This window comes from Vipera berus, assembly GCF_964194415.1.
Source record: "Vipera berus genome assembly, chromosome: 3".
In the NCBI taxonomy this organism is placed as follows: domain Eukaryota; kingdom Metazoa; phylum Chordata; class Lepidosauria; order Squamata; family Viperidae; genus Vipera; species Vipera berus.
In genome coordinates, this window is record NC_138204.1 from 34,212,389 (window position 1) to 34,229,082 (window position 16,694).

The window sequence follows — 16,694 nt, forward strand, 5'->3', positions numbered from 1 at the left end:
GGGAGTAAAGTGTGCACAGGGAGGAGGTGGACTGTTCTCTACTCCATTAGCCATATTTTGAAGCATATTCATGTTTATATTCTGAAGTATAACTTATAGGTCCCGATACTTTTTTAAGTTCACATATTAATTCTTAATGAAGAAAAAACCTGATAGTTTCTGTTATGTATTGGGCTTGTGGTATTACACCACGTGCATTGCTGGAGGAGCTAACGGCTCTCCAGCAACCCAGACAGGCCGTCTCTGGTCCTGCAATTGGTCAGTCCCAGGCGGCAAGCGTGGGTTCAAACCTATTGGCTGCCACCTAGGGCCTAGGCTATATATTGTGGCTGGGTGTGGCCCAAGCTTCAGTACAGTTCCAGCAAGAATAAAAGAATGAGTTTCCCTGTACTCAGTCTTGTGTCATCATTCCTGCTCACCAGAGCCCATGACTTAACAGTTTCAGAACTTCCAAGGGATATTTCTAGGTAAAATTGTTCAGAGCTAGATTTGAGCTTACAAGACATTAACATGCATTTTAAAAAGCTCGTGTGTAGTTCTGGGTACTATTTTATAATACTGAAAGTACAGTGGAACTCCAGTTTACTTGATTCATGGACTTCATACACATGAGCTCTAATTCTGCTGCAATTTACATCATTTGCATAATAATGTTGATTTGCATATGACACAAATAGTATAATGTGCACATTGGCTCTGTGGCTTATAACACATTACACAAAACCTAGCAGATAGATTTATAATAGATTTGCTACCTTTATCTTGTTTAAACTATTTTGATTCATCTTCCTGGACTTGTTCAGTTTTCTCCTTCCTCTCATTCTACCAGTGCTCTGGAAGGTAATTTGGACTGAGAAAGAATGATTAGCCCCTGGGGTAACCTAGACAATTCCCATATCTAAGAGAGAAGTCATGATCTCTTTATTTCTAGTCCAGGACCTTAACTGCTACACCAAAGTGACTCTTAATTTCTCAGTTGTATAAAAATGTCATTTCTGTTTGTATTTCATATAATATACTTTGGGATAAAAAGGACATTCCTTGCTCTCAATTCAATCATTAAAATGTAATTTCAGTGTACACTGATTTCTTTTAACTGCAGAGAGTCATAAATTGTGCTGATTTCTAATTATTTTAAATTCATGCAATGTATGTTCTCATACATTAAAACTTAACAGTGTCTCTAATTTCAGACAGTATTCTCTTAATGTGGACAAAAAACCAATGACACGTCCAAATAACCTTGATCGATGTCGGATGAAATCTCTCCCACAAAACATTGTAAGTTAGGTAGCCAGACTATGTTAGTGTTGTAAATCAGCCTGATTTACTGTCCTGCAGTTGTATGGAGACATCACATATTTGGAAGGTACCAGGTTAAGAAAGTCTGCTCTAAAGAGATGATGCTACATCACAGGAACAAACTCTGAATGCTGAGTGTGACATTGAACGTAGAACTCCAGAGGTCTGTTAGAATATTGGTTTTCAGAGTATCTGGAAGAGGGTCAGAAAAGTCAAAATGGTGGCCACAACTATGCTATTGAAGCCCTACCTTTTTTTACATGCCTGATATTTATTTCAAAAAGAGGATGAGAACTCAGTTTGATTCCCTATGTTGATAAATAACTAATTAGATGAAGATATTACTTTCCTGATGTTAACAGATTAGTTAAGAGCTAATATTTAAATTTTTGGTTTATTTTATCACATTTGATTACAATGATTACAGTTGGTATACATAAGACAAATTATTTATTGTCTCAATTATTAATTTGGCTCTAGATCAGTTCCTGTATGCGAAAATATATTTTTCTTGGCAATAGCCCATGTTGTAACTTACCTAGTTATGAAGAATTATGTTTTTTTCTGGCAAGGGGGCTGCCTAAAAAAATATGCTACATCTGTGGAAGAAGAAATCTACATCCAATTTGTAGTAATGGATTGCTTGACACGTTTTGTGGGTTAATATTGGAATTGTAGGGTTTTTTTTCAACAAAGGGGGAAGGAACATTTTTCAGCAATATGTTCGAAGTGTTTGAAATGATAAAAATAATAATGTTAATAAAATAATTTCAAAGCCTTTTTAAAATTTTGTACTGCTATGCTTTTCATTGTTGAAGTTATCTGGGTCCTTTAATGCTGTTGTCTGTCTTTAGACCTTTTCTTTGCGGATTAACTTAGCATGATACATTTTTAAAATGACCTCTTTGTGTTGCATTCAGATACTCTATGCAAAACAGGGACTCCGCATAAGGAAGCGACTGACTAAGCTCAACATCAAGGAGAAAGTAAATGAGACAAAGATAATCCTGTCAAAGTTGCGCTTCCTGGCTAAAGAGGTACACAATTGCAGAATGAAAGATATAAACACAGCTGAGCAGTCAGTTTTGTATTTATAGCTTTAGGGTTCAAGAAACAGGAAATAGAGGTGAAGTTCTGTTGCTGTAAAGGAGAGGGGTAATTTCCTAGAATGTGCTAGAATTTCCAAATATATGTTTAAAAAGGGGGAATTCAAATTTTCCTTTTGGGAGTCTTGAAAATGAAAAGAACCCTGGTAAGTTTTACACATCTGGGTGGTCTAATCAGGTTTTGAAATTACAGTACTGCAAGCTTAGATTCCAGTACTTTCTAGAAATCTTTTGTTCCCAGATTATTACCTACTACAATTCAATGACTCCTACAACTTTTCCTTTACATTATCTCTTTTTCTAGAAAAACATATTTAGAGTGTTTAGAAGTCTTTACTGTCTCTGTGAATATACAAAGAGTAGTTTGCACAATAAACTTTCTTGTTTATTCAACAAATGAAAAACTTTTGTTTTGTGCTGATTTTGTCATCTTCTTCAGCCTCAGTGTTCTATTCCTGATGTCCTGATCTGGATGTTTAGCAACAACAAGCGTGTTGCCTATTCAAGGATCCCTGCACAGAATATCCTTTATGCAGTGGTAGAAGAGGAAAAAGGCAAGGACTGTGCAAAGATCCAAACTGTCTTTCTAAAGGTAGACATTATTCATTTCATCATTAGCTGATGAACTAATCGTTATTATTCATCATTAAACCTATTTAGTTAAAAAAAAAGAGCAGGATAAATAATCAAATCAAATCAAATATCTTTATTATGGTCTTTAACCAGCCTTTATAATAGAAATAGAAAAATAGTTCAATTCAAGAATTCATTATCAGGGGAAAAACAATAAGAAAATAAAGTAACATATATAGTTAACTTTTGTGATTATATGACTTGATGAAGATATTTGACCACCTGATTTGTTAGTGTAAGATTAGCATCCCTTAAAAAGTAATAAACATAACATTTATCATTATGGGTGGGCTAATGCCTCCTTAAGTAACACCAGCTGCCTGCAATTAGTGCAGGTTCGCATCCCACCAGGCTCAAGGTTGACTCAGCCTTCCATCCTTCCGAGGTAGGTAAAATGAGGACCCAGATTGTTGGGGGCAACTAAGCTGACTTTGTAATAATGCCGCTTGGGGGGGTGTATGAAAGCCCTAATAAGCAGGCATATACATAGAATGAAGGCTACTGCTAAGCTTGTAAGCCGCCCTGAGTCTTCGGAGAAGGGCGGGATATAAATGGAATTAAAATAAAATAAAAATAAATAAATAAAATTAGAGATAATTGGGGAGATCAGAGCACAGCTTGGCCCATCTAAAAAAAGGACACCTTATGAGGACACAAGTAATTAAAGCTTAGGGTGGTGAGTGTAAGTTTAAGAATGAGCAGGATAAATAGTGAATATTAATCGAGCAACATCAAGGTAGTGACATTGTTTGGGCTTAAAGGTTCCAGGGTCACGCACTGAAGAGATCTTTGCAAAACTGGAAATCTATATGTGGCTTGGAATAACTAAGTATGTGAAGAACAGTACTGCAGAACTTCCAGAAGAATTCAAACACATCTATGACAAAACACAGAAACTTGCAAGCATTCCAAAATACTTCCCACCCATCCAACTCAGCAGAGATGGTGAGTTTAATGCTTGGAGAACCCTGGAAACAGAGTTGATTCAGATGATTTTTTTCTAATACAAATAATGAGAGACATTATTTATTTGTTCATCATTTTAGGAAGAATGGTAATATTTGGTTTTGGCTTGGTCTATTGTATATAGGGACGTGGTGGCTCAGTGGGTTAGGATGCTGAGCTTGTCGATCAGATGGTAGGCAGTTGGCGGGTCGAATCCCGAGTGCCGCGTAACAGAGTGAGCGCCTATTACTCGTCCCAGCTTCTGCCAACCTAGCAGTTCGAAAGCACGTAAAAATGCAAGTAGAAAAATAGGTGGGAAGGTAACAGCGTTACCTACGGTGGGAAGGTAACAGCGTTCCGTGCCCCTTTGGCGTCTAGTCATGCCGGCCACATGACCACAGAGACGTCCTCGGACAAGCGCTGGCTCTTCGGCTTTGAAACGGAGATGAGCACCGGCCCCTAGAGTTGGAAACGATTAGCACACATGTGCGGGGGAACCTTTACCTTTACCTATTGTGTACTAGTATCATTTACAGATAAATTAGGCTACTAGAACTTGCTCAACAAAACATGGTCTAGGAATCCAGGGTTAATCTTAAATTTCAGAGCTACTTATGGATGTCTCCACTAAATCTATAATTTTAGCTCTTAGAGCAGTGTTCCCTAAATGTGCTGTCTGTTGTGTTTCTGTATAGTCACTTTTGTAAGAATTATTTTTCTGAACACTTTCTCAACAGAAAGTTCATTCTATTGCACTGGAAACTATTGAATGATTCAATTATACCCAATTCAGAATCATATCCTAATTAGCAGATGGCACTGCCTAGCTGACCTTGATTAAAAACCCTAAGCATGATTAGATGTGGTTAGTGTTTGAATAGCTGTAAGCTGGAGCAGAAAATCTAAAATACATTTTGGGAGAATGCAGAGACTATTTTTATTTAGTGAATAAATAAGCAAATACAGGTAGTTCTCATTTAGTGACTACAACTGAGACAGGCAACTTGATCATTAAGTGAAGTGGTCACTAAATGAGACAGAGCTGTGCTTATGATCTTATTTCAGCTTTCTTTTGCTTTACAGATCTGCAAAGGTCATAAATATGGCAATTGATCATAAAATTATTTTTCATCACTGTTGCAAGGCAGTGACTAAACAAGAACCACCTGTATAGTAGTTATTATAGTTATTCCTATCTAACATGGCAATACATCATTTTATTCCCACCTTGGTATAAACTAGTTAGAGAAGTACCTGTAATTCTCAAGACAGCCATAATTGAAATCTGTGGGTATCACATTTATTTATTTATTTATTTATTTATTTATTTATTTATTTATTTATTTATTTATTTATTTATTAAATTTCTATACCGCCCTTCTCCCAAAGGACTCAGGGTGGTGTACAGGACGATAAAATACAACATACAAAAGTAAAAAGTAAAATTAAATTAATATAGCTTATTACTACGGAAAATATCTCTCTCTCTCTCTTTCTTCCCATCCCCCCCCCTCAGACTTCAGTTACTTTCAGCTTCGAGCTCATTTGTATCAGGCAAGGGGAATTCTTTCTGCTGATGAAAATGGCCTTTCAGATCCGTTTGCAAGAGTGGTGTTTTCAACACAGTGCCAATCTACAACGGTAAGAATATTTGCAGACATTGTGAATAAACTGCAGATACAGTAAATACTGAAATGGCAACATTTTCCGTCCCCCTCCCCCTATAAATGTCTGTACTGATCCTGCCCCTATCCGCTCACCAAATATTTAAATCATGTTTTGCAACAACATCCACAGTGGCTCCCTGATTTCTGACATTTTTACTTATTTATGACATTAATCCCAGGGGCATCCATGGGGGTGGGGCAGGATTGTCCAAAATGTCAAGATGGAAGCTATGACCATGTGATTGAAGCCCCACTCCTTTTTTACATGCTCTCTTGACTTTTTAAATTCCTCTACAGGTATCCTTATTCCCAAGCTAAATGAATTTCTGCTCTGCCTAATCTTCAGTTTATCAAACTGCTGTTATGTTCCTCCTCCCATTTTTTTTCCTCCTGGAGGTGGGCTGAGAAATAATGACTGGTCCCAAATCACCCAGTGATTCTTATGACCACAAATGATTTTGAACAGGATCTCCCTGGTCTTGGTTGAACACCTGAACCATTACATTTATTTATTTCTTTGTTACGTTTATTCCTTGCCCTTCCTTCAGGTGCTGAAGAGGGTGTACGTAGTGCTCCCCCTTATTTTTCTCCCAAGAAGAGCACTGTGAGATACGTTGGGCTGAGTAAGAGCAGAAACCTAGGGGTTTCCAGTCCTAGTCCCACACTTTCACCACTACATCTCATATAATTCATTAATATATTTGTATTATATTTCCATGGTTCATGCCATACTGTAGCTCTGTTAGAAGAGTCTCAAATGATTGAATGGGTCCACACTGGAGAAAATTATCCATAAGATCTTTCCAGTTGTATGAATTTTTAATTTTACCTTTTCAAAAATGTGATACTAACTTGAGCAGAGTTTAAATTGGAAGAACTTGGGGAAAGACTGGGAAGGAATGGGGGAGAAGAGCATTTTACTCTAGAAGAAGCAGCACACCTAGATGTGAGAGGTGTGGGAAGGAAGTGTTTCAGAGAGACTTACCTTAAATAATTCACTGTAAATCTAGCTGGGAATTTAGTTTCAGTTTTCAAGAATAACTTTTTGTTGATTACTCTTTACTAGTATCATACGTGTTTTTGAAACCATGTGATTCTTGCTTGTTTAGTTTGGCAGCTGTTGCAGCACTTAACCTTACTTAATATTTTCTCCACAAAGTATTTCAAATTTCAGTCTCCATTACTCTTGCCCCACTTCAGACTTTTTTTTAGTAAGGGAAAGGGGAAAGGCAGACATTATTTTTTTCCTCCAGGCAGAAGTAAATCAATTGGGAATGAATATTAGTGGGGAAAAAATAGGCAGCGAAGAAAAGGCTATGTTCTTTTTTGTCACTGCTTAAACCTAGGATATTTCCATATGTGATGTTTGCATCACTTCAAAATCAGCTCTGAATCCATGCAATCCAAATTAGTCACATCTTCAGTAGCTGAGCCAACTTATTTTCAGATCAGTTGTGTTGAAAGTGATTCCTCTTAAAAGCACTGAAATTCTGCAGAGTTTGTGTGCAAAACATTACAACATTAGTGGCAACATTTGCTTCTTTCAGCCCCCAGATCCAGAATATTCTACTCCATTCTCATAGAATTGTAGCTATTAGGTTTTGTAGGTCTTTTAAATATAGGCCAGAGGCCTTAAGGGTTTTGGAAATTCCGATGTTGAAATTTTCTAGTCTTTCTTTCTTTCTGTTGTGTAGCCGGTTCTTGCAGGCATTGAGCGAGACGGAAGGTTCAAAACAGCAACATGCTTTATTGAAGGTCAGAACAGAAGCAACAAGGGAGCTGCTATGCAGCTATTTATACAGTTGGCCGGTAGGCGGTGACCAATAGGTTTGAAGCATAGGTTTCCCGCCCAAAGACCTACTTAGCCGGCTGGAGACAACCAGTCTGGGCTGGCTAGCAACCAAATACACATGAACTAGCACTTAGCAATTGAATGCAAGCAGTTAGCAATCAGTGCAACAAGAGCAAACACTTACAACATATACAAAAGGCCAATACATTACCCTTCCTTCCTTCCTTCCTTCCTTCCTTCCTTCCTTCCTTCCTTCCTTCCTTCCTTCCTTCCTTCCTTCCTTCCTTCCTTCCTTTCTTTCTTTCTTTCTTTCTTTCTTTCTTTCTTTCTTTCTTTCTTTCTTTCTTTCTTTCTTTCATGAAGGCATGGGTGGAAGGCAGGGGACTGAATTGATGCATTCTTTGCACTCTCCTATTGGCTTAGGTTTGAGGGAGAAATATGATGTTCTTAGTGGTTCAAGGTTGACAACTATGAAGAAAATCACTGTTCAACTGTTTGAAGTTTAGAGAGCAGAAATATCACTAGTGTAGTGTAAATGTTCCCTCATAGATGCTTCAGATTGCTTCCAAATTCTAAAAAAAATGCTGGAGATAAGACATAATTGTATATTTTACTGTATCTACATTAGTTTTAAATAGTTATGGGGAGTATCAGTGTCATTGGCTGGCAATGTCTAAAGTTGGCAGACTATTGTCTTCCTTTCCTTTCCTTTCCTTTCCTTTGGAGTATGAGTCATCAACAGATTATCTCTGCTTTTTCAGATAAGATGCCATGATGCTTTTCATGCAAACAGAAACTGTAGGAAAAGCTATTTATTGTTATTGTCCCAGCCTGAACTTATGATACTACCAGAATAGCGTGTATGTCTGGCCAATTGTGCAATAGGATGAAAAACAGCACTCATCAGCTCCTTCTGTCACTGTCAATAACCTCAATATTTATTAATTCAGGTATTGGAAGAAACACTCAGCCCAATGTGGAATGAATTACTTCTGTATGATCAGCTTGTAATTGATGGAAAGAAAGAGGACTTGAAGACAGAGACTCCAATAGCTATTGTCAATATTTTTGACCACAATAAATTTGTAAGAGTACTTTTTCTTTATAAACCTTTAAATCTGCTTCTTATTGCTAAAAAGAGATTTCAAAGTAGAGAACAATTTTCAAAAGTTTACAATAAATTAAAGCAATGTTTGAATTAAAAACATGATTAAAAGCATTAGAGAACAATATTGAACTAAATCAGAAAGCCTAGCACCATCAGTTTAATGAAGTACCTGCATAAACAGACTTGTCTTAAACTCATACCAAGAGCTTAGAAGATTCATTGGCAATCATTGGCCTGAAAACTTCATAACCTGAGAGATTGTATTGGAAGTACTTTTTCTTGAGCCACCGTGTAGTAACTCACTGGTAGATGCAGTATCCTTAAGAACCTTTGATTCTGCAGACTGTCATTTCCAGATGACTTACCTTGATTGAAGAAAATTGCATAGCTAAGGGAAGCTCTACACATGATATTTGCATCAGTCTCATGATGTTGGTGTACTTTAGATCTTTTTGGCAGATAAGTCAGTTAATTTCTGGCTCAGCTGTGATGTAGGAGGAAATGCTATAAATGTTTTGCAATGCAGGTAGTCCTTGATTTACAACAGTTCATTTAGTGACTGTTCAAAGTTACAACGACACTGAAAAAAATTTCAATGCTTGGCAACTGATTCATATTTATGACGGTTGCAGTGTCCTGGGATCATGTGATGAACTTTTGCAACCCTCTGACAAGCAAAGTCAATGAGAAAGCCAGATTTACTTAGCAACTGTGTTACTAACTTAACAACTGCAATGATTCACTTAACAACTGTGGCAAGAAAAGTCATAAAATGGGGCAAACTCACTTAACAAACGTCTCATTTAGCAACATAAATTTTGAGCTCAATTGTGGTCATAAATCGAGGGCTACCTGTATTAACTAGATGTGGAAGGGGTGCAAATTTCCAGTGCAGGAACTCTCCTATTGTCCCCATTCTTGGCTTTTTGGCTTTTGCCCCCCTCTATGGAAGTGAAGATGCCATAAAGCTTCACCTTTCTTTATTGAGTTTTAAAATTCAGAAACTCTCTCTGATCCCTGTTGAAATCAATGTTCCAAGCTTTTTAGAAATCACTGCCTTTTTCCCATCCGCACAGCAAAGGTAAATAGGGGTAGCAATAAAAACAGGAATGGACTACTATCTAGGAGGTAAAGTAAAAGGTAAGAGTCCCTGTGGATTTTGCTCCACTAAGTCATTGGCCGACTGTAGGGGGCAGTACTCATCTCCTTTTCAAGACCATGGAGCCAGTTCTGTCTGAAGACATTTCCACAATCATTTGGCCAGCCTGATTTCACAAATGCTGTTACCTTCCCATCCAAGTGGTACCTCTTCATCTGCTTGCATTTGCATGCTTTCAAACAACTAGGTTGGCAGGAGCTGGGGCAAGGACAGCAGCTTACCCTGTTGCATGGCTCTTGAGTCTCGAACTGGGCTGCTGACTTTCTAGCGGACAAGCCCAGCATCTTAACTGCTGAGCCACTGTACTGCCCCTGGACTACTCTGTCTAGTCAGTCATCAAAATTATTAGGCTTTGCATGTTTCAAAAATGGTTTGGAAATTAGTCTCCAGACTTCATATAAGTGCTACATCTCTCTGCTATTCTTTAAATGAGCCAAACGTCTTGCTGGGTTCCTATAAAAGTCTGAAAAGAAGTGTTGCAAGTGCTGTAAGAGTTGCTTTAAGAATGGACTCCTTCAAGCAACAGCAACTTTTGCTAGGGTGGTGCTCAGTTACAAGAATATTCTACATCTGTGTTTCTCAACCCCAGCAAGTATAAGACGTGCAAACTTCAATTCCCAAGCTGGCTAAAGAATTCTGGGAGTTGAAATCCACATATTTTAAAATGGTTGAGATTGAAAAACACAGTTCTTAATGAAATTTATAAGCAAAGACATAATTTAGAAGTAATGAATCTGATACCGTTAGGGATAGAACACTTGTCATCTGAGTAAAATGCCCTTGAATCCTTTGGTAGTAAGCTTTAGTGATCCCAAAATAATGTGCATGTATAATACTGATCTGATGCTTGCTTTTTTCTATAGGGCTCACCAGAGTTCCTTGGTCGAGCCTTTGTTACCCCACAGGTGAAGCTGGTGGATGAGCCTTACAGCAAACCTTCTCTCCAATTTTTTGATATTTATAAGGGCCATAAATCAGCTGGGGAATTAATTGCTGTATTTGAACTGATTGAACTGGATTATAGTGGTTACTTAGAGGTATGTGTTTGTATTGCCATCACCGATTGATAGATATTGATTTCATGAACCTCAATTAACAAATCCATTCATTTTGTGCATTTTTAAAATTAGCCATTTAATTTACATTTTGATTTAATGGACATTCATTAGTCCATAAATTCTAGAGTTTGCTGAACTTGGAAACAGGAATAGGTTGAAAATATCCCTACTAGACACAAGATGCATGTTCAGTAATGTATATTTCTAGCAGTACATTGAGCATAACAAGTAGACCTACATCTGCCATGTTTTCTTAATAAGATAGATTTTCATTTTGTAGCAGGATATGGTAGTGGTGGGGAAGGTTATGCTTAAGATTTAAAAGCTAGATCATAATTTACAATCTGTAAAATTACTCAATAAAATAGTGAATGAAAACAAGTTACTATGTAGTAAGTGCCTTTTCATCTCTTTAGCACAACCAGTGTGCAATTAGGAAATATTTCTGGGTAAGAAAGTATCACTTTCAGAAAAATATCATGTGATAGTTCCATTTTAGAAAGGTAACTGATTTTGATAGCAATTATCAAATAAATATCATGCTTCAATGATGGCATTTCTCACTAATAAAGTAACGCATAAATGATATTGTTTTATACCAGTACAGCTTCATCATTCCTCTCTTTGTGTAAATTAGCAAACAAATCAAAGACTCTTTAGTTAATCATAGTTTTCTGTGACATAAGAGCTATGAAATGTTTGATTACTATTTCAGAAAATGCTATAGCTTATTAATTTAAAAAACTGCCATTAATAATTTAAAAAACCCTCTCATTTTTTTGGTAACTCATACAAAGTATGGAGGCTATAGGATTGGGCTTGCTTAGATCTTTTGGCAACAACCATATTTATACATGCTCACAAAGATTTTTTTAAAATTGCTTTGAACTTTATTTTCTAGCCATCAGTGCCTAATGATGTAGACCCCAAAGAGCCAGACTATTTGGGGGATCCCCGTTCTGGACGATTCATTATTCCTGAGGGAATCCGCCCAATCCTTAAAGAATTTCGCATAGAGGTAAAAATATTTTCTAAAAGATATTCCATGGAAATAATTATTGAATATAACCAACCTGTTTAAAGTGACTATCCAGATAAGGGGACGGAAAATGAAATTCTTTGTTAGTATTACCATATACTTTTATCAGCAATCCACGTGCTGTATGCCATAAATAAATAAATAAATACCTTTATCCATGTGCCAAAATAATGGCAAATAAATTGTATGGGTAATAACAAGACTTATGTTACAGCTAATTATGTTTGTGTATGCAGAAATTAGATTAAGAAACTAAGAAGCTATAAATTAATATATCTGTTCAACAATTTTTGCTTTTTTAAGTTTTTTTTTAACTTTTGAGAATCATAAAGTGAGTCCATCGAGAGAAGTAGCCTAGACTGAGGTATTTTGCTGAAATTGTACAATTAATATACAACCCATGACACATTGGGTCATTCTTCTTTCCAAACATAAAATAGGTTTCTGGCATTTCCCCTTCCCTCACAATCCTCCTCCTCCTCCTCCTCTTCACAGAACTGCCTGCCACTTTGCTGGGGAGAAAGGAAGCAAAGGGAATGAGTAAAACTGCAACTCCTCTCTCCATTCTGGCATGTGCCCAAGAGCACATGCTCCCTCCAGGGAGAAAGAGGGTTCATCCATCAACTGCTAGTGCCTCTCAGCCACTCCTACCTTACCAGTAGGCATTGGAGTCACTCCCTCATTTTTTCCTCATTAACTATCACCATTAAGAGATTTCAAATTTCAGCCTCAGTTCCAAAGCAGCCGATGGCTGCATGCCCAATGGGCCTTGCCTCTAGCCCAGGGGTGTCAAGCTGCTGGCCCGTGGGCCAGTTGCATCATACAGAGGCCATGCCCACCCCAGCTCCGGCAATGCAAAAAAAGTTGGGATACGTCATGACACGTCACGTGACACAGTGTGTTTGACACCCATGCTCTAGCCAATTGGGTGCAGGGCCCAGAGGGAGGCAGGAAGGAGTGTGTGGCAAGGCTCTTCCCATCTTTCCTTGCACCACACAACATATGGGTTTCTGGGAAGTGCATGTGGAAGGTGGTGGCATAACATGGCCACAGCTTTGCCAAATTTCAATCCCACAGTAGTCATGGATCCCAGATTTTGGATGCATTCTGTAAATTTGAAGTATGTTGATTTAAAAATTGTTGCTCTATGATGCACAATTTTGCCCAATTGAAAGTTACAAAGTATCAAACAGATAAAAATTTAGCAATGTATAGATTTATGAAGTTTACATTATTTTTCTAAATCAGAATTTTCAATATGTAGATTAACCCACAGTAATTTAAATTGAGTATATTGTGAGATATAACATAATAAGTTGTAATTTCCCATAATGTAGACTAGGACATTAGTTTATAAATGATAACTATGTAGAGTTAGTATTTTAAAGTATAGCCACATTATTACACAACCAAAGCACAGCCATGTTTAATCAATGCATGAACTCTGCTAGGCAATGACATACACAGCTTCTGGCTTGAGATATATACCAGGCACTGCATTGTACAGATAAACAGGAGAACTGATAAGGGAATATCAAAGAAGTGATAAATGAAGGGGCTGAGGGTTCAGCAAGTTTGGGAGACAAAAAGGGCTTAACTAACTTTAAACATTTAAGTGTGATGGCACCTTATAGGCGGAATGTATCACTGGCCTGGGTCTATTAGGTGGGCCTGGAAAGGAGGGACTGTGTGGCCAGGAAAGGATGTATTTAAACTGCGGAGATCTGAAGTAGGTGTGGTCTTTTGCTTGCAGCTTTGAGATCCACCAGCCTTTGCAAACGCTTTGTTATTAAAACTTTGTTATTTCCAACAATTTGAATGTGAGCCTTGTTTCTCACAATGCTATAAGCAGAGAAGAGTTTGTTAATTTGGGATACAACTGTCACACAATTCAGTGTGACTTAAAACTTCCTTTAGAGAAGGAGAATGCTTGGCCTTATTCTAACCTAAGACATTTACAGTATTTGCTTCTCTCTTAGATCTTGTTTTGGGGCCTGAGAGATCTGAAACGTGTGAATCTATTTGAGGTTGACCAACCACAGGTGATAATTGAATGTGCTGGAAAGAAAGTGGAATCAGAAGTGATCACAACTTACAAAGAGAACCCCAATTTCAATGAACTTGTTAAATTTGTTAATGTGGTAAGTGATAATTAGGAGGCAGATTCCAAAAGTTAAGATAATTGTAATAGAACTAATCAAGTTAGAATTGTACAAATCTGATCTAGGAGATGTTTTGCCGAACTTTCCCCCCTTCTCCTTTATTCAGTAAACAAGAGTAACAAAGTGAGCAGGTTAGCTCAGAATGAGCTCTAAACTGCTAGACTTTTCTCAATAAAAAGGAGAAATCAAAATATGTCACTAAACTCCTCAATGGTCTTCCACGTTGCCATTACAGGAAGGACCATTATCTTTTATACAGCATCCACATGCATATCTTTTTGTTAAATACTCTTTTCTTCTCTTTATAACCATTGAGAATCCTACAGCATATAGCTGATTTTCAGTGGAAATGGCCAATGGCAATCTGCATATTGAATTACTGGATATCTGATCAAGAAAAGAAATGTGTACTTCTGTTATTGTAACACTGGAAATTCAGTGAAACATCATAATAATCCACTTATCTTAGAAATACTATGGATTGTTCTGAAATTCATTTGGTTGACTTTCTTTTTTTTAATAGGAACTTCCAGAACAGGTATACTTACATCCGCCTCTCAGTATCTTTGTGGTGGAGAAGAGAGCCTTTGGACGCTCTGTCCTCGTGGGAACTCACATAGTTTCTCATATTATGAAATTTGCTCCTAAAGAAGTAGATGAACTGGAAGAGGAAACAGATAATCCTCCCAAGAGTGAGTTTTTAGAGTTTTTAGTACATCATCCAATGAAATGAAATAGAGTGTAATGCATTGGGATTCATGATATGTAGAGTATAGTATCTGCTTTGTAAATTATTTTTGTCAGTTAATACAGATAGTCCTCAACTTACAACAGTTTATTTAGTGACCATTCAAAGTAACAATGGCACTGAATATGTGATGTATGACCATTTTCACACTTACAACTGTTGCAGTATCCCCATGATCATGTGATCAAAATTCAGACACTTGGCAACTGACTCATATTTATGACAATTGCAGTGTCCTGGGGTAATATGATCCCCTTTTGCGACCTTCTGACAAGCGAAGTCAATGGGGAAGCCAGATTCACCTAACAGCCATGTCAGTAACTTAACAACTACAGTGATTCACTTAATAACTGTGGCAAGAAAAGTCATTAAATGGGGCAAAATTCACTTGACAAATGTTTCACTTAACAACAGAAATTTCGGGCTCCCTTGTAAATTGAGGATTACCTGTATAAAGAAATGTCCTGACTTGTCGCCCCTAGAAATAAAAGCATGTATTTGCATTATACACATGGTTAATATCTTTTATTTCAGAAAGGAAAGCATCAGATAAACCAAATATCTCCCAAAAGGTAATGAACCTTGGTGCAGCTGCTGGGCAGACTGTAATAAATATTGGTGCAACTGCTGGGCAGACTGTAATAAATATTGGTGCAGCTGCTGGAGACCTAGGAAATAAAGCTAACCCCCTCAAGCTTGTCAAGGTGAGTGCAGCAAAGCTTCAGGTTTACTCTAACAAGAGATTCCGTAATGTTGGTTGTATAATACATACATGGATGCTTTAGAAAAAATATTGATATGATGGCACCAATTAAATGGCAAAGAAGGAAATATAAATGGGAAATTCAGGAAAGCAAACAAATAAAAAGGGAACCTAAAATATTTTAAGAGCCTGTTTGGGGTAATGTTTAAGGCATCAGTCTAGAAATCAGGAAGCTATGAGTTCTAATTCTGATTTAGGCATGAATTCAGCTGGATGACATGTCTAGTAACTTCCAAAACACTTCTGAGTGACAGTGATCAGGAACCTCCCACCGCCAGATTCAGGAAGAAGCACCCAAGGCAAAATTGTGCAAAGGACCTCCAGATTGCAGAATGAATCCAAGTGAGGCAATGCAACTTCATCCAGATTCAAGGATCAATTCATTTCCCCAATTGAGCCCCAAATTCACAGCTACTTTTTCTTGGAATGGTGGAGCTGAAATCTGTTCTTTCCTATCAGATCCCCAAGACCTCCAAACTGCTTCACTTGGATGATTGGGGCCATGATGGGCAATTAAGTGTTACCAGCATGCTAAGATACTGCACCGCATGCCAAAAGTTCATTCCTCCAACAGCTTTACTATCTAATATACATATTAAACAGGAGAAGGTAGAGAGTAGAGCCTTGAGGTATACACAAAGCAAGGGTTTTGGACTAGACCATTTCCCCCCAAACACTGACTACAACCAGCTCTGGAGAAAGAACCCATCTAGAAAGTCCCCCACCTTCCAACTCCTCAATGCTGACAAGAGATCAAGGAGGACTAGGATGGATGCACTGTCCCTATTCTCAGCCCACCAGAAGTCAAGAGCAAGCACAATCAAAGCTCTCTCAGTGTTGCATCTTAGTTTGAAAGAGATCCAGATAATCTACTTCCATTCAGGACCCTTTGGAGCCGCAGGCTGACCACCTTCTTAATGACCTTCTTACCTTGATAGTAATGATGAGATAATGATTCAGTGTTTATATATGGATATTGTGAAGTAATCTTCTAGCAGTTGTTGGAGAGGTCCAACAAGATTGTTCTACATTTCCACATAATAGATGGAATTTATGTCATTTATATTCAGGCTCCACTGAAAAAAATTCCTATTGATAAATTGGTACCAAAAGAGGAAGAATTTGAGGAGGAAAAGCCTGAGAAGGAAGAACTGGATTGGTGGTCCAAGTACTATGAATCATTAAAGGAATTAAATAAACAGGTAATCATGG

General features: G+C 37.6%; 1 protein-coding gene across 1 annotated transcript in view; it reads left to right on the forward strand.

The window, feature by feature from the left end:
* LOC308665399 (fer-1-like protein 4) overlaps window positions 1-16,694 on the forward strand; it is a gene marked incomplete at its 5' end in the record, with an annotated part of 65,784 nt that overhangs the window by 26,031 nt on the left and 23,059 nt on the right. The window contains 12 exons of the mRNA XM_081323388.1: window positions 1,198-1,281; window positions 2,223-2,339; window positions 2,848-3,000; window positions 3,803-3,986; window positions 5,503-5,627; window positions 8,396-8,530; window positions 10,576-10,749; window positions 11,672-11,788; window positions 13,789-13,950; window positions 14,495-14,663; window positions 15,254-15,423; window positions 16,553-16,684. Coding sequence (XP_081179514.1) covers window positions 1,198-1,281; window positions 2,223-2,339; window positions 2,848-3,000; window positions 3,803-3,986; window positions 5,503-5,627; window positions 8,396-8,530; window positions 10,576-10,749; window positions 11,672-11,788; window positions 13,789-13,950; window positions 14,495-14,663; window positions 15,254-15,423; window positions 16,553-16,684 — 1,722 coding nt within the window. The remainder of the gene's footprint in view (window positions 1-1,197; window positions 1,282-2,222; window positions 2,340-2,847; window positions 3,001-3,802; window positions 3,987-5,502; window positions 5,628-8,395; window positions 8,531-10,575; window positions 10,750-11,671; window positions 11,789-13,788; window positions 13,951-14,494; window positions 14,664-15,253; window positions 15,424-16,552; window positions 16,685-16,694) is intronic.